The following is a 25,147-nucleotide window of genomic DNA, read 5'->3' on the forward strand; positions in this document are numbered from 1 at the left end:
GGAGGGAGGGGTCAGGGGGAGAGGCGGAGGATCCGCAAAGCAAAAGACCCTCAATGAAAAGTATAGCTGGGGTGGGGGGGGGGGTGAGTGAAGAAAAAGGACAGCGAACGGAGCGCGGAACGTTAAGACGCGGCTACTCCTGCGAGGTCGCGGAATGAACTTTGCACTGAGCTGGCTGGGCAGCGGCCGCCGTCTCGGAGCGATCTTCTCTCCGTGGGCAGGTGGGAGCGGGCCGCTGGCTTTGCAGGAGCATCTAGAGCTGCGGCCGCCAGCACGGGGGCCGGGGGCAGGGGCTCCCGCTCCGCAAACCGATCAGAGCAGTCCTGTGTACATACACGCCGGGTATATAAGCGGGTCCTCTTGACATATGCTAATCAAGTCCTTTCATGCGCGCTGGGGAGGTTCTGTTTGAAATCTTAAACCGGCCTCCTCTCAACAGGTTTTAGCTCTTCGGAAGTGACCAAAAGGGCCCTGGACGGTTCTCTGTCCGTGCAGCCGCAAAAATCATCCCCACACGTGGCCAGAGCTGGCCAGCCACTTCGGGAGGCGCAGTCAAGGCCCCTCTTTGGGGCTGGCTGTCTTGGGAACAACCTTGATGCGGCTCCGCCGCTGCTGTGCAACAGCCTTTGATGTGCGCCCCTCTGCAGTGATAGATGGCTGCTCACAGGAGCCCAGCTTGGCAGGTATATAGAAGAAGGGGAAGTGGGGCGGGAGGGGAGGCTGGGAGGGGAAGGGGGAGGGGGAGCAGAGGAAAAGGAGAGGAGAGGAGAGGAGGAGAATTGGACTCCTTGGGAGCTGCTGGGAGAGCCTGCAGTGGACAGGTGCAAAGAAAGGTAAGAGAGGGAAAAGGGAAAAAGGGTGTTACCTGAGGCTTAGACCTGCCCAGACACACATGAAAGGAGAATCAAAGCTTTGACAGTTTAACTCACTAATTTTAAAACACTAATAAAATGTACAAGCATTACTCTTTTCTTTTATCATTTAGATGGGGGATTTTCTTTACATAATCAGGGTTAGGTTACAAACACACGGACTCCCCCTTCCCAGGCTCTCTTTAATGTTAATCGTTACTCAGCACATGATATTACCAAGATTGTCTTATAGCTATATGGAAGTTTTATATTGTGTGCTCAGGTCGTGAACTTTTAATCAATATAATATAATAATATAATAAATCCCGAATCTAGGGATTATGAGTAAACCCAAATAGGCGGGAAAGAGGTATTGTTCATCCTTATATTTGCCACGAATAGAAAATGGGAATCTGTAATAGTGTCATTGGTGAGTAGCCTCTGGGCCCTTCCCAAACCAAGAGCACATCCCTTTCCGCTTGGTTGCGTTTTCTTTAAGGTTCCATTTTTTGTTTACTTTTAATTATAAAAACAGTGTTGATTCTTGATGTGTTTTTGAGATATGGAAAGTTACTGGTAAAAAAAAAAAGGAAAGAATGCCTGTATGTATTTATTAAATAAAAAATCATTGAAGTGAAGGAATTGGATACATCTCCATTTGAACTTATAAACTCTGGGTTTGGACCACTAGTTAAATTCAAGATGTTTCCATTACTATTTTTTCAGTGGTAGAAGAATTGAGAATCCATCTTTTGGGAGATTTATGCTTCCGCTGAGCAAAAAGTTTTAGGGAATCACTAAAGATTAGTTTTCCAGTCTTGTTTCATAGTCTATTCAGCAAAAGCCTAAACCTGGGAGCGCAAATGGATGGGATTGCTTTATTTTATTTGGTCTAAAGGGTTGGGGTTTTTTTTTTTTGGTTTTTTTTTTTTTGCTAATTAATTGGCAGGTGCTTTAAAGTAGGTAAAGTTACACCTTTTCATCACTATGGCCCTAAGTACTGACCCTTGTGCCACCAAGTTATAAAAGAGTCCTTAAAACAAGTGATTTACTGTTGATAGATATGAAATAAAACAAAAACACTGGCTAAAAACAATAAACAGATAAATCACTTTAGAAATGTATACTGCCAAGTCTGTTTTAAAGGTTGTACCAGGTAAATGTCATATTATTTTACCTTTCAAATAACAGCAGTCTGTCTTGTGGTAGGACCCCAAAATCCACCATAATCAAGATTTCAAAGGACATCTGTGTAAACATTATCACATCAGTGTAAAACACCAACCAATGAGCTTTTACTTTGAACCAAATCTTCTTAATTGCAGTGTTAAATCAAAGAAAGTTAGATCAAAGTTGTGTGAATCTCATAGCGGGATAACTAAAATAGCCAGTACATACATCGATCACTTTTAAAGAAGAGATACTTAAAGGTTTAAAACAAAGATCAAGTACCTTTTAATGAGGTTTGTTTCAAGGTCTAAGTTCTTCACAACATATAATACTATTAATTATCCCACCATGGATATATAACATCGCCACCTGTTCCTTGAGTACTAGTTTGGTACAAAATGAAATATTTTAATTCTATAAAACATTTCCTCATACTTTAAGTCTTGCTGTGTGAGTTATAGCTCTAAGACTGTTTAAGTCTTTTATATTATTTATATATGTAAAACTATGGGGACATTTTATACATAGTCACCAAAACCCAAATACTTTAATAATAGAAGTACCTTCTCTTTGTGCAGCGTTGGCATTTTCCAGTGCATTGTCTTACTCGTATTTGATCACCACAATAAACCTATGAGATAGGCACATTCCACAATTTAAGGGGGAAAAATTCTCCCGGATTCTAGTTCAGGGTTTAGTCCTACATCCCAGGGCAATGTCCTTAAGCTCTCTGAAGGCCTGTTGCCTCTTTTGTACAATAAGAACAATATAACTCCTGCCTAGTTCACTACATCTAGGATTGCTGTGAGACTTGAATGCGAACATATTTAGGAAAGTGTTTTTATAACTATGAAGTTTTCCATGCATATAAGATGCTAGATACCTTCCGTTGTTGGGGGAAATTCTGCTTTATAATTTAACAAATGCAATTCATTTGAAATACAAAATAAATCTTTTTTCCCCCAACCAAACCTTTAATGTGTAAGTTTTGAATGGTGCTTAATGCCATTTTATAAAGGGCCAGAATAGAAACAAAAAGATAAGGATTTCTTTTGTTTGCACTAGTCATGTGACAGGAAAAGATAACACTAAAGATTTTTTTGCACATGCTGTGATGATATCATGGGAAGTTAAATAATTTTGAAGAGTGTTTTACAAGAGTGCATTATTCAACTTTTAAGTATACACTGCAATCTAATCAACTCTACCTATACTTCCTAGAGACCACACTTGCCTTGCTGTTCTACAAATATGTGGTACAATTTCTACTTCCACAAATGTAGTTACAGTTTTCCAGACCATAGAATTTCCTGCTAGCTTTTCAGCAAGCATATTGCTGTGAATCTTCATTTTACACATGAAAAAAAGATGGTTTTTGATACTTCTACATGTGTTTAACTTAAGAAAAAGAGCTGATTTAAAAGTCATGACTTTTACCCCCATAAAATAAAAGTACACTGGCTCACATTATTTTTATTTGTAATTACAAAATATTGGCAACAACATAAATGTCCTTACATAGGACACTGATTGAGTACGTTATGATATATTCACACAGTGGAGCATTATACAGCCGGGGGGGAAAATGGCAAAGATGGCTCTAAACTAATATGGAGCATTTCCAGGATATATTATTAAGTGAAAAGAGCACAGCTTCAGCATACTTTATGTACAGTGTGTTACCTTTTTTGTAAGAAAGAAGGAAAATAATAAACTTCTACCTGTGTATGTCCATTTTTTCCCAAAAATAAACATAGATGGATAAACCAGAAACTAATTGGCTAATTGACTACCTGGGTGAACGTAAAAAGAGAAAGGGAAGTGACACTTCTTTGAGAACAGCTTTTTATAGAGTTTTGACTTCTTGAGAAATGGAAAGGTTATAAAATTTTTTAGGTAGAATAAAATAAACAAGAATGAGGGGGAAATGGAATGGGACCAGAAACAAATGAACCTAACTGAATTCAAATAAATAGCATAACCACACAGAACGGAATAATAATATATATTTTTAAAAACTAAGTAACTTTCAAATACAGTTCGTTGGCTATATAATTAAGGTCTAAAGAGAAAAACAAACATAAACACTGAATTTCAGTTACAAAGACTGATTTCCCCAGTGGTGGGGGTTAGACTAGTATATTGTAAGATTGAGCAAATAATTACATACACTGACAATAATAAAAGCTAGGTGTTTCTGTTTTAAAGAATGGAGCTATAGACATGAAAACAGGGAAGATTAGAATGAATCTTATAGTATGAATTGAAATTGCAGTTATTGGTATGAACACATAGGTAGGTGTGTGTGTGTGTGTGTGTGTGTGTGTGTGTGTGTGTTCCATCTTAGTTCTGTCCACTAAAGGGGCCTAGCATCAAGGATACACCACAGAGAGTTGAGCACACCTAGTGTCTAGATCTTTAGTTTCTCAATTCAATCTACTGCTAATATGACCCGTAATTCCTGGAAAATATCTGGTTTCAGGACTGGAGCACCTTTTCTTTTTACGACTATTTTTTTAGAGCCATTTTAAGTTCACAGCAAATAAGAGGATACACACTTGCATAGCTTCCCCATCCCCTACCAGAGTGGTACATTTGTCACAATTGATGAACCTACATGGACACATCATCACCCGAAGCCCATAGTTTATATGGGTTAACTCTTCGTGTTGTACAGTCTAGGGGTTGTGACAATTGTATAATGATGTGTGTCCATCATTATAGTATTCTTTCACGGCCTTGAAATCCTCTGTGCTCTGCCTATGCATCCTTCCCCCGACCCAACTCATAGCACCACTTACCTCTTTACTGTTTCCATAGTTTTGTCTTTTCCAGAATGTCACGTAGTTGGAATCATACATTGTCTTCTTTCACTTAGCAATATGCATTTAAGTTTTCTCTGTGTCTTTTCACAGCTTAATAACTAATTACTTTGTAGCACTCAATACTATTCTATTGTCCGGATGTACCACAGTTTACTTATTCACCTGCTGAAGGACATATTGGTTGCTTCCAAGTTTTAGTAATTATTAATAAAACTATAAATTTCCATGTGCAGGTCTTTGTGTGAAAAACCGTTGGGTAAATACCAAGCAGTGTGATTGCCGAATTGTATGGCAAGAGTATGTTGAGTTTTATAATAAACTGCCAAATGATCTTCGAAAGTGGTTGTTCCATTTGCATTCTGACCAGCAATGAATGAGAGCGCCCATTGCTCCACATCCTCACCATTGTTTCGTGTTGTGGATTTCGGTGTTGTGTTTTGGATGTTGACCATGCTATGTGTGGAGTAGTATCTCATTTTAATGTGTGATTCCCTAACGACATATGATGTGGGGCGTCTTTTCATATGTTTATTTGCCATCTAGATATCTTCTTTGATGAGGTAGTTCTTCTGAAGCTCTTTGGCCTGTCTTTTAATTGGGTTGTTTGCTTTCTTTTTGTTGAATTTTGAGTTATTGGTATAGGTTAGATAACAGCCCTTTATTAAATGTGTCTTTTGCAAATATTTTTTCCCAATCTGTGGCTTGTCTTTTCATTCTCTAGACTTTGGCAGAGCAGAAGGTTTTAATATTAATGAGTTCTAGCTTAGCAAATTATGTATAGGACAAGGCAAAACTATGTTTACAGTTATGAGTACATGAAACAGAGTTTATTCTTGTATTATTTATTAATTATTGTATTATTTTCAATATGAGCAACTGTAAACCTACTTTTGCCCCACCCTGTATTTCATGGATCATGTCTTTGGTGCTATAACTAAAAAGTCATCACCATGTCCAAAGTCATTTAGGTTTTCTCCCATGTTATCTTCTAGGAGTTTTATAATTTTGCATCTCACATTTAGGTGTATATTCCATTTTGAGTTAATTTTTGTGAACATGTAAGATCTGTATCTATATTCATTTTTTTGTATGTGGATGTCCTATTATTCCAGCACCATTTATTGAAAAAGTATCCCATTTTTGCTCCATTGACCTTTGATTCTTTGTCAATGATCAGTTGACTATATTTATATGGATGTATGTCTAGAATTTCTATTCTCTTCCATTGGTTTATTTGTCTATTCTTTCACCAATACCACAGTATCTTGATGCTGTACCTTTACCATAAGTCTTATGGTCAAGTATTGTCAGTCCTCCAACTTTGTTCTTCTCATTCAGTATTGTACAGGCTAGTCTGGGTCTTTTTAAAAATATATATTTTTTTTATTGATTTCAGAGAGGAAGGGAGGGAGAGGGAGAGATAGAAACATCAATGATGAGAGAGAATCATTGATTGACTGCCTCTTGCACGCCCCCTACTGGGGATCGAGCCCGCAACCCAAGCATGTGCCCTGACCAGGAATTGAACCATGACCTCCTGATTCATAGGTCGATGCTCAACCACTGAGCCACACCAGCTAGTCTGAGTCTTTTGCCTCTCCATATAAACTTTAGACTCAGTTTCTCCATTGCCATAAATAACATCAAAATAATAATAGGAGCAAGATATTCATAGAATAAAATAATAATCTATGAGTGCAACTGTTCAAATAAATAAACAACCAAGCAAACAAATAAAAACAGTAAAGGAGAAGGGAACACTTTCCCTTATGGTAGATTCCTACTAATAAATACTGAAAGAATGATGCAATTAGAAAATGATGATTCTGCATCTATCATAGAATCATTGCTAATCCAGCAAAGTCATATGATGGATGCTAAAACTATAAAACAAAAAATAAAATAAATAAGAAAAAACAAATAAAATGAATGGGTAAAAGTTTGATGAAGAAGAAGCTATTTACAGTCTCCAATATCCCCTCCAAATTGTTTCTTCATCACCAAGAGAAAATTATAACTTTACAGTGAATTAAATCTAGCAAATACTATCTTAACCAAATAATAAAAGTAAACAACAATAATAAAACAAACCATGTGCCTCCTGATACCCTAGGAAGGATGCAATGTCATTTTTGTATGTGTTCTCGTCCAAAATGCATAACCTAAATCTAATCATGAAAAAAAAAAAAACATCAGCAAACCCCAATTGAAGGACATTCGTCAAAACAACTTGCCCATAGTCTCACAAACTGCAAAATCAACAAAGACAAAAAAAGAAAAAAGTTAAGGAACTGTTCCAGATTAAAAGAAACTTAAGAGACATAAAAATTAAAGGTGATGCATGATTCTGGTCTGAAGCCTGAACCAGAAAAATATAAACCGTATAAGAGACATTATTGAAACAAGTGACAAGATTTTAATATAGACTCTGAATTAAAAAATAGTATTGCATCTATGTTAAATTTCCTAATTTTGTCCATTTTACCGTGACTATATAAGGAAAAGTCTTAGGAAATACAAAATAAAAATGTTTGGGTAAAGAGGCATGATTTCTATTAAATTATTCTCAAATGGTTCAAAAAAATGTATACACAGCTATATATAGAAAAAGAGAGGATAAGATGATAAAGCAGATGGGGTGAGATGTTACCAATTGAAGAATGTGCTGGAAGGGTATGTGGAGTTCTTTGTACTATTCTTGTAACTTTTCTGTAAGTATAAAATTATATCAAAATAAAAGTTTTAATATAAAATTTGTAAGATCACAACTTAGATATTAGAAATGCTTTAATTATAGGAGAGAAAATCTAAATACAACAGTTACTATATAAGGTAATTGAGATACATCAGAATTCCAGAATTTGAACTATGCATTTGCATAGGAGAGTTTCAGTCTGCTCAAATCTCAAACCTGGACCAGAACAAGTTGTATATTCTCTGTGGATCATATTGAACACATGGATATTAATTGACCATAAAGACATATAAATTGGGGAACCAAAATCAAGCAGAATGAAAATTTGACACAAACTGAACATCGTTGTTATTACCTTCTTATCTCAGGAATGTCAACTACTCTAATGCAGTCCTTCTGCTCACTTTACCCACCACCAAGAACAAGAAGAGTAATAAACAACACAGTTTGATTTTTGCCTTGTATTGTTTTCTTTCCTTGTTCATCTTACTAGATACAAGCAAGGTATCGCCACACAGTAGGTATGAGATCTTGGAAAAACTACATTACCTCCTTGGAGTTCAGTTTTTCCTGTTTAAAACTGGGATAATGAAATATTTGTATCCAACCTGCTGAAGTGTTGTAGGAATCATATGACTAAATATCTATGAAAACCCATTAGTGCTATAGCATCTAAGATACTATTTCAGTGACAATAATCATTATCAATTTTCAATGGGGTTTAGGCCACTTAAAATTCCACCCACTCTGGAGTGAGAAATGTTAGTTCATGGAAGTCAAGTAAATGCATTTGTAAGGTGAGTACCAGCTTGGGGCTAGTACCAGCTATGCAAGTGACGTATTTCAAGTCACCTGCAACTTGCCCGGAAGGCAGGTTAGAGACGATAAGACAAATGTTGACCACATTTCATTGTAGATGTTAAGAACAGGCGTCAATAATGTAGTTCAGTTCATAAAAGCACAGTTACTGAAATATTCCACGTGTACAGTAGCCTGGTTTGAATGTTTTCCTAAGGAGAAACACGTTCTTTGGTGTAGTCCTCACACTAGAATGTATGTATGCTCCAGGAGGGCAGGGATCTTTGTCTGTTTTGTTCATGAATGTATATCAGGCACTGACAACAGTACCTGGCATATTTCTATACTTGATAAGTATTATTGGTTGATTGACATACACCTAAAGACTTTTTCAGAAACCTGAGTACTTTCTTTGATTTTTTTTATATATTTTATTGATTTTTTACAGAGAGGAAGAGAGAGGGATAGAGAGTTAGAAACATCGATGAGAGAGAAACATCGATCAGCTGCCTCCTGCACACCCCCCACTTGGGATGTGCCCGCAACCAAGGTACATGCCCTTGACCGGAATCGAACCTGGGACCTTTCAGTCCGCAGGCCGACGCTCTATCCACTGAGCCAAACCGGTTTCGGCTTTCTTTGATTTTTTTAAATTTATTTTTATATTGCCCCAAAGAATGGTTCTGAGTCATAGAATGTATATTCAAAGACTTACATTTAACTTGACTGTTAGAAAACACATGCACACTGGGCAAGATATCCTTCATCTTACAAAATAAGAACCCCTGGGCATAAAATCCACTCACTGAGAGAAAGTCAGCCACTAGAGGACGGTGTGGGCACACCCGCTCCCAGCCCCCTGAGAAAGCCAAGAGCGACCTTGATAGACAGGAAGGAATGCTGCCAAGTTTCACTTCTCCAGCTTCAAGTCATTGGTAAATTCCTCGTGCAAGTTTCACTTCCGAAAACAAAAACAGGGTAATAGCCCAATGATAATGAGTAGGTCATTGGCAAAGATGAAAGTCAGAAAAACTGCAAAAAAGTCAATAATCCCATGAGGAATGAAATACGGCTCAGCAGATTTTGTGCAGCTGTCAGGACACCTTGAAAGTGTTGACGCTGAAAATACTTGACTCCAGCTATTCCTGTGAACTAGGCTATAAGTTTCTAGCTGGCAGTGAAGTTGTGAATTGCGTTCAAGGACAAGGAGCTAAGTCAAGTACATGAAGTAGCAAGGAACTGGATTCGGAGTACTTTGTCGTGGTACAAAACGAAGAGCAGTTCTTTGAGAAATGTATAACCCATAAATCAGCATGTACCAGAATTGGCAACAAAAAGACATGACCACAACAGCAAATAACCACTTTGTGGATTTTTTTAAAATAAGAGAAGAAAGTTTCAGACAGCAACCTTTTAGGAGTGAGTTCAGTAAATTCAGATCCACTAGTATTTCCTCAAAGTCATCAGTATAATAAATTACAAATATTTCCAATGAGCTGAAACGATAGAAAAAAAATATTTTTTCAGGGCAGTCCTTTTAACCTAGCAATTTATTGGCTTGGATGTCTGAATGTTGAACAATAATTTAACTCATCGCTTTATCCTTCTGAAGAACTTATACCCATGTTAAATTCACATGGATTCTCAGTCATTTTATAAAAACAAATATTTGTCTCTCAGTCAAAAAATATGTGACTTCTTACTATAGAACAGGTGCTGTCTGTGTTTGTTAAAATGCAAAACACCATCTCTGTCTTCCTGCTGCTTACGGTCTAGTTGGCAGATACAAACAAGTAGAGGAGAACATTATAGTGGTGGTGCTATGATGGGGAAGTTCAAAGTGATTTGTTAAAGCAGGTAGCAGGGTAGACTAAACCAGCCTTGGAATGGTGTGAGCATTTTGGAAGAAGTTCCATCTAAGCAGAGTCCCATTGGGGAGTGCCAGGGAAGGGAGGGAGAGCAGACAATAGCCAGGTCAGGAAATGTCTCCTGGGAAGGCACCATTCACTCACTTTCCTCTGCTCTAAGATACAGGCCTCAGACTCAATTATCTCCATGGTTTCATTCAACCTCACATTTTATGATGTTCTACCCAAATTTCAAGGTAAAATTTAGTTGGAAAATAGAATTCAGTAACTTTGCTCACAAACCTCTGTCTTCAAATTATTTAAATTCTCCTTCCCTTAAAACCAGGACTTTAACAAAGATAAGGAAGGTTCTAAGGATGACACTCAAATAGTGATATTTTATAAAAGCAAATATAAAAATATGTTTATTTATACGTGAGCTTCCAACATCTGAAGTTCTCTTAAACATAACACAATATTTCTGTAGCTGTACCTACAAGTTCCCATTATTATGTAAATGCTATGTAATTTACAATTTTTTCTCTAACATAACCCACTTATAGCATATGTAAACTATCTTTCAAAAGTATGGTATTTTTTACTAATCCTATATAATAAAAGGCTAATATGCAAATTGTCCCCTCGACTGGAAGTTTGACCGGGAGTTCGACCAGGGGGCGGGGCCAGCCAACCGCCCTTGGCCCAATTGCCCCAATCGGGGTGGGCCGGCCGGCCCCCACCCATGTATGAATTCATGCACCGGGCCTCTAGTTTCACATAAAAGCCCAAATAAATTGCAATATAAAGCCGCATAGTAGTCAGTTATCACCTTTAAGACCTCTATCCCAAACCTTTGTTTCACATCTCTGCCTCATTGCCTCGTCCAGTAGAATGCATATCAGTTTTTCATAATTATCAAAGAGGATTATAAAAACATTTAATTTTCATCTACAGACTGGAAATAAGAACAAAAGCAAATTCACAGTGTTTTCCGAAATTCCTTTCTCATTTGTTTCCACTTGTAAAAGACTTAAAATGATGAATTACTCTAATGTTTAGCTCCTCCTTCTTCATTTGGTTTATTTTCAGTCTGAGAGAGCACCTAGTTGGGATAAAGATCTCGAATTTCAAATATTGGTTTTATCATTGTTCAGTGTTCCTCTTTATTTTAAAAATCACTTATGGACAAATTCTTCACAGGCACATAGGTAGGCACTAGAGGACTTGCTCAGTTCCTTGCTCAGTTGTTTAATAAGTAAGTCCATGTAATATATTTAGCCATAGCCAAGAGTTCAATGATTAATTATAGATATAGAACACAGGCCTCCAGTACATAGATTTTGATCACAGCATATGCCCTGAAACAAATACTACACATAGTAAAATCCTAAGCAGACCTGGTTTCCTTGTATAGCACTGCAAGGATGAAGGAACAGACCTCCTTATTCTGGGATAATTTGTTCAAGGAGACCTGTGCACCTGCATGATGATGTGAGAGTAGCTCACTTAGTGGTTTTTTGTAAAGTCTTATCATCAGTGAAAGGTTCACTTCATTCCCCTTGATGTGGTGGTCTGAGGTTTACAGGTTCCTGAACATAAGATTTGAGACAAACTTGAGAAAAATTACAATCATTTCCAAAGTGCAGACGAGTTTTGATATGCTTCAGTTGCCAAGGAATTTATGAAAACCCATTCTTCAGACTTTTCGGTTTTAGATCAATCTCTAGTGTTTGAGGAAAGCTGATTTATTTTAACAGAAAAAGACATTGCATAGTGATATAAATCACTTGATTTATTACTTTGCCTTAAGAATGACTACTTTGTTGTGGACAAGATATAACTTTTAAGTGTAATAAATTTCAGTATTGTTTACATGTATTATATCATTGTATTGTAAATTTGAAATAATATATTTTAATCAAACTTAAAAGTCAACATTAGCATAAAGCAACACTTAATTAGCTGGCAAAATCCAATGAGAGCTGGGTCCTGTTGGTTACCAGCTGGTAAAGGCACAGTTTTTTAACTGGCTCACTGCAGACTCAGCTTAAGTCTCCATTGGCTCCGTATAGTCAGTTATTTCTGTCCAAGTTTGAGATGATGTTTTTTGAATTCTAAGTCTTTGGAAAAACAAATATAATTATTTGGAAAGAATAAAAGTAATTAATATTAATGTCTGTATATAGGTTGATTGAAACCAATTAACCCCAGAAGGGAAGGGATGTTGTTAAACCCCTTTTTTATTAAAAGGTAGGTAAATTTTTGCCATTTGTAGCTAAAGATTTCTTTTTACAGTTTTCACTAAAGACTCCCCACTCCACAAAAAACAAACAAAAATCTTTAAAAGGTTAAAAATTTTTCAGACTTAGCTATCTCTAAATTCTTTTCTATTTTTACAGGGCAAATACAAAATATTCACATGTATACTACAGAAAATTTAAATATTTTTTAATTTATCTGTTCCTACAATTATTTGCACTGTCTTCTCTAATTGAAGAGTTGCAAAAAAAAAAAAAAACAAAAAAAATCCCCCCCCAAAAAACTATGGTGGCTCAACAATGCAGCTCAGCTTAGTCGGATAGCCTGTTCTTAGCAGATATATTCATCCACCAAGGCATTTTCCGATGAATTCTGGACCCAATCTGAAAATTTTGTTCATCACAGTGTTCTGGGTAACCAATACCAATCAATTGGAGTTGGCAAGAAGTGATACTGGTTCGCCATCCCACTAAGCTTCACGCAGTATATACACTGACTTAACCTTATGCTATGCTTGATTTCTCCTCTTGGTGCTGAGCTGTCCATCTGTTCTGAAGGCTGCCCTTCTGTTTGGTTATCTGCCCTTAAAGCAATTTCTCATCCAACACCTGACAATCTGGGGTTAGAGCCAAAGACAAGGGTGTATACTGGTTGCACTAGGCCTTACTATTAGGTACCTATTGGGTCTAGCCATATGGACATTACAGGAGAAAGTACTACAACTCAAAGAAGATAAGACACTAGGTGGTTGCTTAAAATATGACGTTCCTTTTGGCTTTTCCTTAGTAAGTAAGGAAAATAGCTAATGAGCATCTTCTTAAGGGTTTTTAGGTACCAAAAGACTTTTATTAAGGTGCCCCTTGGTTAAATCACTCAAAACTGTAACAAGATTATCTACCTTTCCACGAGTTTCCAACTCTTCAGTTTTTCACTCTTATCTCAACTCTTCATAAGTTCTATCCATTCCTTCTAAGTTGTACAGTTCAGAACTCAGCAAGTCCTCTAGTAAATAGCACATTAGTATAAGAGCACTAGAAAGAAATTGTATTTTTTATTTTATATAAGCTTTTTATTGAAGTATAACATACATGAAAAGGGATTGTGAGTTTTCCCAGAGTGAATACACTTGTCTAATTGGTACCGAGATCAAGAAACAGAACATGAACAGAGCTCCAGACCCTCCTTTCTCCCTTTCAGGCACAATCCTCTACCCCCAAAAACACTATGTTTCTGAATATAAATATGTATGTGTCATTTTGATTTTTAAAATATAATACATTTGGTTCTTTTGTGTTTGTCTTCTTTAACTCAGTTTTCTGCTTGTGAAATTTACTCACATGATTGCATGTAGCTGCACTTCAGTAATTTTCTTGCTATATAGCATTCAACTATATGAATGTACCACACACACACACACAAAATCCATATCACTGTTGATGGACATGTGAATACTTTCTAGTTTGGGGCCAATTACAAATATTTCTCCATGTCTTTTGGTGTGCATAAAGTAATCATTTTTTTATGAGTATTTCACCTGGGAGTGAAATTGATGGGTCGTGTGGTATGTTTATGTTCAGTTACATTATTAGAAATATTGTTTTACTACCCTAGTGCTATTCTTGCATAAAAGATGATCATTATATTACTCGTCTGAAGCTATTCTCCACCAGAAAACAGCTTTTAATGGGCATAGACACTTGAATTGCTATCAGGCATGAAACAAAGGATATAACAATTGAAAAAGGGCTCACTTGTTGTTGGACAGGAAGCTGTACTAGTATCAAGTCTGAGCTGCTATTCCTTGTTTCCCAAATATGTAAGATAAGCGGTTCCTGCCACTAAATGGAGGACAAAGACAACAGTAAGAATTAAACAGAGAGACACTGTCAGCAAAGGCCCTGGAAATTATAGTATAAACTCCTTAGTTGTAGAAGTCAGACTGGTCAGATTGTTACTGGTCTTGAAGTCAGATAGTTAAATGTACACAACTGGCAGCTTGGTGGCTGTCACGAGTGAGACACGTAAGAACAAAAAGGGAGCTGTCAAGGTCAAGTCACTGACCTTTGGCCGTGGATCATGCTGGCATTCCTCAGAGGCCCATAAGAACCTGGTGGAAGCCTATTGCTTCAAGGCTCTCAGTCCAACAGGATCCTGCCCAAGTATAACATGTAAGATTGGGTTCAAGTAACAAAATCACAACATTTTTTCCTGAATGGACCCATCTCCATGACCACACTCTCTGATCCTTCCTTACCAGCTCCTTGGCTTTCTCCTTTTGGCCTTCCATTTGCATCCGTTTCATTTCCAGATGTGCTGCTTGGTGTACCATCTCCTTTAGTGGCTGACCAGCTGCTTTACATTTGTTTATCTCCTGATTTGCCATGTCTATCTTGGCCTCCTCCCTCCGCACAATAATAATAAATTCCCCTCTCCATTTAATAAACATTTATTGAGGCCCTACTATGTGCCAGGAACCGGGCTAAATAAATACTAAGTAGCTCTGGCTTCTTGGAGCTTAGACACAGCTTAGTTTGACTGAGGGAAGGGGGCAGGGTGCAGACCACTGTCAGCCTGTCACTGGGAGTGGGAGACAGGCAAAATGGAAAACGGATCCTCAGCGCCTTGAGTAACGTGGTTCCCATAGCTCTGGGTTCTGGAAATTGAGTTCCAGACCCCTGGTGTCTCTCATAAAAGTGACACGGACAGTGTAACCAACAAGTAGACCAACAAAAATAAAGATGGCATTAATTCTTTATATTTAAACCAACAGCTTCCCTCCAAAATTAAGGGTATTTTTCAAGACAGTTCTGATTTGATGAATTAAGTGACCTCAGGTATGGTAATGTGTTTTGTTTTGTTTTTAAATATTAACGGTAACTAAAAAAGAACAAAACAGCATTAGCTTTCCCCCCTCAAAAGGCCAGGAGCTTTCGTTGTGTCAATTACACCCTTCAATGCAGTTTGCCATTTTTATGACCTGAGCCCACGTTGTATGCCTCATTTTTGTTGGACTCAAGATACAATCGCCAATGATTCCAGACCCGGTGTGGGACGATCAGGAGGCCGCCAGGGGATGGGGCTGTCTCAGAGGGGCGCTACTAGTAACCCGAGACCACCCGGCGAGGCAGAGGCGAGGGGCGCGGTTAGCGGAGGGGCGCCCGGCACCCCGCGGCCAGGGCTCCTCCAGCTCCGCTGACCAGGCCGCCGCCGCGGGGCTGGTTCCCGCGTCAGGTGTCGCCGGGGCCAACGTAGTGCAGTCTGCGGGGCTGGGCTGCGAGTGCGGGCGGAGGAGCAGCCGACTGCCCTCCAGGCTCTCCCTGACCCTGACCCTGACCCTGACCGGAGACCCCGCGTCCCCGCCGCGGACACCTGCCCGGGGTCCCCCAGGCAGACCTCGCGCTCGCAGGAGTCGCTCTCGCCCCGCGCGCGCCTCCACGCTCCGACTTCTCGCGAGATTTCACCCCCCACACACCCCTCTCCCGCCCCCTCCAGCTCGGGGCCGGCGGCTCCGTTATGGCTGCACTGCGGAGGCTCCTGTGGCCGCCGCCTCGGCTCCCGCCTGCATCCTCCCCTCATCACCCCTTCCCCGGGCCGTGGGGGCGGCCCGTGGGGACAGCCGCGGGCCCTCCCGGCCGGCCCGTCCCCTGCCGGGAGGAGGAGGACGAGGCCGTGGCTGAGGCGGCGTGGAGGCGGCGGCGGCGTTGGGGGGAGCTGAGCTTCGCGGCGGCGGCCGGCGGGGGGCTGGTCGGCCTCGTGTGCTACCAGCTGTATGGGGACCCCAGGCCCGACTCGGCGCGGGCGCCGGACCGCGGGCCCCCCTCCGACGGCGCTGAGTTCGAGCTGGAGGAACCGCCCCGCGGCCGGGGGCTGCTGCCCATCCCGGTCGCCGCTGCCAAGGAGACGGTAGGTGCGCGTGCGCGCCGGCGTCCGCAGGTGACGTCGGCCAGGTGTTCCCCCTGAGTGCGGGAAGGGCCGGGGTGACCGCCTGGCCTGCGGGGTGCGACCGAGGCTGTGGGCCCCCGTGACCCTGTGACCCCAGCTTGGGAGGCTGTTGCGGTGTGAGCTCTGCAGCCGCAGGCAGAGACCTCCTGGGACCAGGACCGACACCCGCTAGGCCCGGCAGACCCGGGTGTTCATTCAGATGTTGCCAAGGCTTAGATGGTGCTGTCATGGATGACGGAGAACCTTGAAGGTTGCTGCAGCGACCGCGTATCAAGGGATACCCCAAACCAGGACAAAACAAAACAAAAACCAAGGTCATGACAGGCAGAAAGCGGAGGGTGGCATGTGTGAGAGGAAGGAACTCACAGGCTGGGCTGGGCTGGCAACAGCGAATGATGCAGTGCAGGGCTGCGAGGTCTTAGACGACATTATTGTTTATCAGTCGCCAAGGACCAAATGCCAAAACTGTAGCTTCGGCATTTCAGGTCAGAAAGAATGAAGATGTCACCAGGTTGGGGGAAAACACACACACACACACACACACACACACACACACACACACACACACCTATTCAAAAGAATCTAGCCCACCCACTCCACCCCTTTCCTAAGGTAGAATCGCTTAAATAGGGACAGTAAGTGAGGAGATGGATGGATAGGACAGCAAAAGTAGGAACTAAATGAGGCTAACACCTACGGAGGAACTTCCAATGAACATGTTCAAGTATCATTAGTACTTTATAAGGTAAAGATGAGTAAAAGGCAAGAGTGAGTACAGGCACATGATGTTTTTGTTACATGAGTATACTTAACAGTCATGTAACTGACTAGGAAAATCGTCTAGGAATATTTTCCTTGCAGGACTAGAGGAGTGTGAAGGGCTCAGATGACAATAATTTAGAAAAGAGGCAACTGTTTTTAATGAAATGTATATACCCTTCATCCTTTGCACAAGGTACATAGTGGCGATCTGATGCTGTAGGTGTGTCATTTCTTTTGGTGGAGGTTGTTAATGCATTTAGATCAAGGAATCTATTGTCCTTATAGCAGCAAATCACAAATTCTTAGCATAAAGTACGTTTATACAATGAATATTTAAAATACTAGCAAATACTTCAACCTGCATCCTCCAAATCCCACACACACATACACTGAGTGGCCAGATTATTATGATCTCTAAACTCATAATAATCTGGCCACTCAGTGTGTGTGTGTGTGTGTGTGTGTGTGTGTGTATTAATATATAAGGCCCAGTGCATGAATTCGTGCATGGGTGGGGTCCAGCCAGCCTGGCCAGGGGGAGGGGACATGGGCAGTTGGTTGGCCTGCCTGCTGGTGAAACTCCTGGTCAAGGGGACAATTTGCATATTAGCCTTTTATTATATAAGATATACAATGATTGGCCAGACTTTTATGCGTTCAGAGATCATAATAATCGGGCCACTCAGTGTATATAATACATTAAACTTGTGTTCTGATGGACAAAGACAGAACTTTGAATCAACCACAGTTGATCTGGGAACAGAATAGGAATGTAGGAAACATCAAGTATTTTGTTTTTTTCTTTAAAAAAAGTAAATTTTACTTATAAAGTTGAGAGACAGGATCATGCAGTTTTAATTTAAAAGACCAAACTCAGAAAGCCAGGACTCTGAGTTCAGGACTTACTGGTTGTATCGTTACTCAACTTCTCAAAGCCTGTTTCCTCACCTGCAAAAGGAGGTTGACAGTGTCTTCCTCATACCCTTATGAGAGTTAAATGAGATAATACATTTTAAAAAAGAATGGTGCCCCAGCACATAGTGAGCATTCAATCAATATAATTTTTTTTTATTTATTCACTTATTTACTTTATGGCTCTATTTATTTGCTTATGTTACTATTGTTTATTGTTAATGAAAGTACTTATACATTGTTTTAGAAGTCAAATAATACTCAAGTCCTGTATCTTACCCTTCCCAAGTTTCCAATTGTACATTCTGATCATTATTCCTTTGGTATTTGACCTTTTTTTCCCCCTCTGAAAACTTTTATAATCTTCTCTTTTCCTGGTGTTTAAAAGCTTCACAACAATAACCACTGGTGTGGGCATTTTTTCATTTATTGTAAGAGGTACTTGAGGGCCCTTTCAGTATGGAAATTCATGTCTGAAAGTTCTGTATACTTTTTTAAAAAATAGATTTTTATTGATTTTCAGAGAGGAAGGGAGAAGGAGAAAAAGACATAGAAACATCAATGATGAGCCGAAACCGGTTTGGCTCAATGGATAGAGCGTCGGCCTGCGGACTGAAAGGTCCCGGGTTCGATTTTGGTCAAGGGCATGTACCTTGGTTGCGGGCACATCCCCAGTGGGGGGTGTGCAGGAGGCAGCTGATCGATGTTTCTCTCTCATCGATGTTTCTAACTCTCTATCCCTCTCTCTTCCTCTCTGTAAAAAATCAATAAAATATATTAAAAAGAAAAAAAGAAACATCAATGACGAGAGAGAACCATTGATTGGCTGCCTCCTTCGAGTTCCACATGGGATCGAACCTGCAACCTGGGCATATGGCCACATCTGGAATCCAACCCTGACCTCCTGGTTTATAGGTTGATACTCAACCACTGAGCCATGCCGGCTGGACCTGTATATTTTTCTTGTATTATTTCTTTGACAATTTTCTCCATTTTCTGTTTTCTTTTTCTGAAACCTCTATTAGTCTGAAGTTACATCTTCTGACAGATCCTAATCTAATTCTACTCTTTCTTTTGTTCCAACTTCTTCATCTTTTTGTTCGTTTGCTTTTGTGGGAGACATCTTTATCTCCAGAGATAACTTTATCTTCTAGCCTTTCTGTTGAATGTTTTATCTCAGTTATCCAAATTTTTTAACTCAAAGAACTATTCTCTGTTCCCTGATGTTCATGTGTTACAGCGATCTATTTTGTTTTATGGCTGCTACATGTCTCTTTTTACTATAAGGATATGAATTATAGTTTTGTTTTTAAGTTGTCTTCTGCTCCATGCATTGTGTTATCTCTTCCAGGTTCTTTTTCATATTTTATTTTCAGTGCTTTCACTATCATTTTGAGGTTTTCTCCACATATCTGTGGTTGTTGCCTATCTAGATTTGAGGCCACTCAGAAGCTCTTTTTACAGGAACTTGGCTTTTTATTTGGTGATCTGGGCTTTTCATTAGAGTGGCATCCACATCCCAGTATTTTATAAATATTTTTCTCTGGTCTCATTGAGCTTCTCCAAAGAATGGGAGAGGTGGGAGGAACAGTAACCTGGATGCACAGCACATTGCATGTATGTGTGAGAACATGTGTGTTGGGGGAGTATCCCGTGATATGCTTACATATTGTTATCCTCTGTTTTCAGCCTCACAACTTTCTCTGCCAACACAGTTCCTTGTGTCCCGAAGGCCTTATCCTTTCTGGGATCTGTACTCCAAATTAGCTTACTTCTGTGTGGTGTCCTCCTCCATGGAACCCAGGTTGTGCCTCTGCTCCTCTGGTCAATTACCTTTCCCCCATCTCTTCAAATTTATAAAAAATTAATGAGTTCTCTTGAGTGTTTTGGTCTCCTGTCCTTTTCTCTTTCCTAGTTTTTGTATGTTTATACCTTTTAAAAATATTTTATTGTGATTTTAATGTGGTTTTGGGAGGAAGAGGTTGAAAGAAACTCATAAGGTCAATCTGCCATTTTTTCAGAAGTATTTTAAACCTGTGTTGCCACTTCATTTATTATGCTTATTTGATTTTCCTGAAGTGGTACAAATGTTTCCTTTTGATGTTTAAAACTATAGCAAGAACCCTTGATTGATAAAGCCTCTTTTAATTAAGCAGCATATTATATTGAACATAGCCTAGCATATAAATTACCCTGTGTGTGTTATGGGACTAATTTAACTGATGACAATGTGCAGCAGTAACCTACAGACATGCAGTTCTATTTCCATAGCCTTGAAGGTTTTTAAAGACATTGCCTCTGAACTTCCAGACGGCCTTCCCCAACTCTACCATATACTCCAAGATGATGACTTTTTGCAGTTATTTATTAATTGTCTGTCTTTTCTGCTTGTCTTAGCCCTTTAAGGAGAGGTCTTGTGTTGGTCTCGACCACCTTTATATTATCACTAGAGACCCGGTGCATGAAATTCGTGCACTGGGGGAGGGGGTCCCCTCAGCACAGCCTGCACCCTCTCCAATCCGGGACCCCTTGGGGGATGTCCGACGGCCGGGATCGGGCCTAAACCGGCAGTCGGACATTCCTCTCACAACCCGGGACCACTGTCTCCTAACTGCTCACCTGCCTGCCTGCCTGATCACCCCGAACTGCCTCCCCTGATGGCCTGGTCACCCCCAACTGCCCTCTCTGCCGGCCTGGTCACCCCTCACTGCCCCCCCTGCCACCTGGTCACCCCACGCAGCCTGCTGTTTGGTCGTTTGATTGCCCCTCACCATCCCCCTGCCGGCCTGGTCGCCCCACACAGCCTGCTGTTCGGTCATTTGGTTGCCCCTCACTAACCCCCCTGCTGTCCTGGTCGCCCCACGTAGCCCTCTGTTCAGTCATTTGGTCGTCCCTCACTAACCCCCCTGCCGGCCTGGTCACCCCATGCATCCTGTTCGGTTGTTTTGGTTATGACAGTTGCTTAGGCTTTTATATATATAGATTGCCTGGTATGGAGCATAACCCTGATAGATATGCAATAAATGTTTATCAAATGAATAAGCTTATATCAGATACTTGCATGGGATGTGCACATTGAAAAGACACAATCAGTTGAAACCGGTTTGGCTCAGTGGATAGAGCGTCAGCCTGTGGACTGAAAGGTCCCAGGTTCGATTCCGGTCAAGGGCATGTACCTTGGTTGCAGGCACATCCCCAGTAGAGGGTGTGCAAGAGGCAGCTGATCGATGTTTCTCTCTTATTGATGTTTCTAGCTCTCTATCCCTGTCTCTTCCTCTCTGTAAAAAATCAATAAAATATATTTTTTTTAAAAAAAGAAAAGACACAATCACAGTCTGTGAGAATTAATAGTTTAATATCTTGTTCAGCTATAGTAGTTATTTATAGCACTGGAATTGGGTAGACTTCAGTTAAGGTCAAAATTCCAGGCTTTGGGAAACCAAATCACGTGACACTATATTTATTTTAATTGTGCAAGTTTATCTTGCCAAAATTTTTTCAGTAAACATAGCCTTGTACTTTATTAATATTATAAAGAGATATTGACAAGATTCTGTTTAGAACCTTTTAGTTTTAGCCTTAAAGTATTATTTTTATTAATGGAAAAAAAGTTTTGTTCTATAACTGCCTTTTTGTTTCAGATCCAGAATTACTTTACTAGATTGCTTAACATACTTTAATCCAGTGTTTTACTTATTATACAGAACACATGATCTATTTTATGATTTGTTAATCTTAAGAAGCTTTAAGCAACTTATTTTTATTCTCAAGTAAAAAAGATAACAGTATTTGTATCTTTTTTGTTTATTTCTATAATAATTTCCAGTAATCATTCATTTTTAAGTTTCTTTCACTTTATCTCTTTTCCAACCTCTTTTTAGGGCAGTACATTTTGAGACAAGGTTATGCTTCTTCTTTCCAGAATATCAAAGAATTTGCCAGATGTTTAAAATACAAACAGTACAGAGTGAGGGAAGTCACAAAAAGGTGAAATTGAAAATAGGTTGATTCTGTGTAGAATAACGTTGTATAGGAAGCTAAATTAGGCAATCACCTCTTTTGGTTTTCTGAATCACTTTGTGACAAATAAACCCTCCACATGCTACCTGCATTCCTTCTAGTGGCCTGACCATGGTGTAAATTCACATATAACAATTTGAGTATAGTTTTGTTTTTTTCCTAAGTAAATCACAGAATAAAATTTGAATGAATTTGGAAATAGTATTCCTCCTCAGGCTATACAAAACCTGGAGTTATAGAAATGCATGCACCTGTTGTCTGGGTTGCAGTGAACGATAGTTACAGCATTTTATGGATAGCCTTTTATTTAGATTCACCTAGGGAATTAGGAAATAAAATCGTCATGACCTCGAATTTAAATTTTAAAAAATTTATCATCTGTAATTATCTTCCAAGACTTAGAAATTCTCCAGAAATGCATATTAATCAGTTTGAGTGAAAGTGTATAACAGGTTTTTTTCCTTGGTCTATGTAATTTCCACATTCAAAATAAATAAATAAAAACACTGAATTCTATTTTGAATTGGAATTTGGGTAATACTATTGGGGTTTAATGTAATTTCCTACTTGATTCTCACAAACCTGGGTTGGGGATTAAGCCTGCAACTGAGGCACATGCTCTTGACTGGGAATCGTTGACCCTTTGTGGGCCACTGCTCTGACCACTGCACAAACTGACCAGGGTACTATCACATCTTTTAATTTGCTTCTGTTTTGTATTTTCATGATTAAATAGGAGTTTTAAATGATAAAATGTATTTTTAGCTTACTCATGAAACGTAGTTTTACAATGAATATTTGTACATGGTCACAACTTTTGCTGTTCTAATTATTATGTTATTCCTTTTTTTGAGATGTAAAACCCTCAGTAATATGATCTGATTAGTACTTTTTCCCCATAATATAATATTTAACTTACATAGGCAATATACCAACTTACACTACAGATTTTATTCTTTTGTATAAACTTGATAGGCAAGTTTAAACTGTAGAATATTAGTTCTACTGATCTTCTGTAATTGTGCCAAACACTGAGAATTTGAGTAACTTTAGTTTGTGTAGTGTAAATACTCTTGTGTTGGAGAAAAATGTGTTTTAAAAAGTCAAACAAGTTCTATTTATGGCTATTTATCTAGCATTAAAGAAAATGCTTAGTCACTTGTGTACTAAGCAGGAATTTTAAAATATATTGCTTTTTTACCTTACTCCTTTATTCTCTCAAGTGTTGATAGATTATATAAGCTAAGTAAAATGTGGAAATTTAGTGCATTGCCATTCAATTGACTAGCCTAGGACATTTGTTTGCTCATTAAAGAATTGTCTTTTCCAAATTGGGAAAGTAGAATCCAAATTTTCTGCTTTTTTCTCCATTCACTAAATTGTCTTTTAACTATTTTAATATTCAACTCCACCTCCAAAATTTAGGCATAGGAAGTGTATATAAAAGAATTTAAAATAATTCCATTTTTTTCTGCCTCTGATAAGGATAATATCTATCCAATTGATACTATAAGTATTGACTAGGTGAAATATTTGGATTATCCCTTTCCCTGGAAGTAATATAATGGATTATTCAAACTGCTTGCAATAATTCAAAAGTGAATATTCCTAACAGACTTACATCATGTCAGAAAGGCTGTCATACCTTTTCCGCCCGCTCCCCCCTCCCCCCGAGCGCCCCTCCAGCTGCACCACGCTCGCGCGGAGCTCGAGCTCCGTGCTCCTGCTAAGGCAGCACCGCCGTCTCCTTCCAGCCGCCATCATGATCATCTACCGGGACCTCATCAGCCACGATGAGATGTTCTCCGATATCTACAAGATCCGGGAGATCGCAGACGGGCTGTGCCTGGAGGTAGAGGGGAAGATGGTCAGTAGGACAGAGGGTAACATTGATGACTCGCTTATTGGTGGAAATGCCTCCGCTGAAGGCCCTGAGGGCGAAGGTACCGAAAGCACAGTAGTCACTGGTGTTGACATTGTCATGAACCATCACTTGCAGGAAACCAGCTTCACAAAAGAAGCCTACAAGAAATACATCAAAGATTACATGAAATCAATCAAAGGGAAGCTTGAAGAACAGAGACCAGAAAGAGTAAAGCCTTTTATGACAGGGGCTGCAGAACAAATCAAGCACATCCTTGCCAATTTCAAAAACTACCAGTTCTTTATTGGTGAAAACATGAATCCAGATGGCATGGTTGCTCTGCTGGTCTACCGTTAGGATGGTGTGACCCCATATATGATTTTCTTTAAGGAGGGTTTAGAAATGGAAAAATGTTAACAAAGTGGGCATTTTGGCTCCATCACCTGTCATCGTAACTGGCTGCTGCTTTTCATCCACACACCAAGACTAGGACAAATGGGACTGACGTTATCTTGAGCTCTTCGTTTATTTTGACCTTGATTCATTTGGAGCGGAGGCATTGTTTTTAAGAAAGAAACATGTCATGTAGGTTGTCTAAAAATAAAATGCATTTAAACTCATTTGAGAGAATGCTTCTTAGTTTAATACATTTTAAAATCTATCCTGTGTAGTGTTCCTGGAGAAGCTAGAGCCTGGTTGTAGACCACTGCTATAAAGCATATAGACTGTCTTCAGATAACTTCTACAGTGGAAACTGCTTCTGAGACTGGAGGAAAAAAACCAAGAATCAAAAGTCTTAATTCTGAGTTAAAGTAAAGGGAAAGACCATGCTCACAGCAGAGCCAACATTTGAAGTGGATTCCTTAGACATTTCATCACCTACAAACAGAAGTAGTTAACTGGAAGAGATTACCTAAAGAATAAAGAGACTAATACAGCCGGAAGCAAAGGATTGTCTGGGCTTATTTATCGTGTCAAGTTAGAACCAAGTTCTATAGAAATCTAGGTCTCCTGTAATTGTGCTGCAAGATTTTATGAAATGGGATGGCAAATTTTGTGTGACTTGAAGGTGGCTATGTTTGTAAATGGGAAAAGTCAGTATAGCTTATAGGATACTAGAGGCCCATGCACCTCCTGGTGACGGGTCATTCTGGCCACTGGCTTTTTATAATATAGATGAGGTCTAATTTGGTGTTCAGCTT

The 25,147-nt window shown here is 39.6% G+C and overlaps 2 protein-coding genes across 2 annotated transcripts in view; both read left to right on the forward strand.

Moving 5' to 3' along the window:
* Positions 1-15,957: 15,957 nt before the first annotated feature.
* The window catches only part of MICU3 (mitochondrial calcium uptake family member 3), a 73,258-nt gene continuing 64,068 nt past the window's right edge, over positions 15,958-25,147 (forward strand). The window contains exon 1 of the mRNA XM_008146223.3: positions 15,958-16,348. Within this exon, the coding sequence (XP_008144445.2) occupies positions 15,959-16,348 (390 nt within the window). The 5' untranslated portion in view covers position 15,958. The remainder of the gene's footprint in view (positions 16,349-25,147) is intronic.
* Positions 23,797-24,565, forward strand: LOC129150005 (translationally-controlled tumor protein-like). Its single transcript, XM_054720094.1, has one exon. The coding sequence runs from the start codon at positions 23,844-23,846 to the stop codon at positions 24,300-24,302; it is 459 nt and encodes a 152-aa protein (XP_054576069.1). The 5' UTR covers positions 23,797-23,843; the 3' UTR covers positions 24,303-24,565.

This window comes from Eptesicus fuscus, chromosome 8 (assembly GCF_027574615.1).
Source record: "Eptesicus fuscus isolate TK198812 chromosome 8, DD_ASM_mEF_20220401, whole genome shotgun sequence".
Classification (NCBI taxonomy): domain Eukaryota; kingdom Metazoa; phylum Chordata; class Mammalia; order Chiroptera; family Vespertilionidae; genus Eptesicus; species Eptesicus fuscus.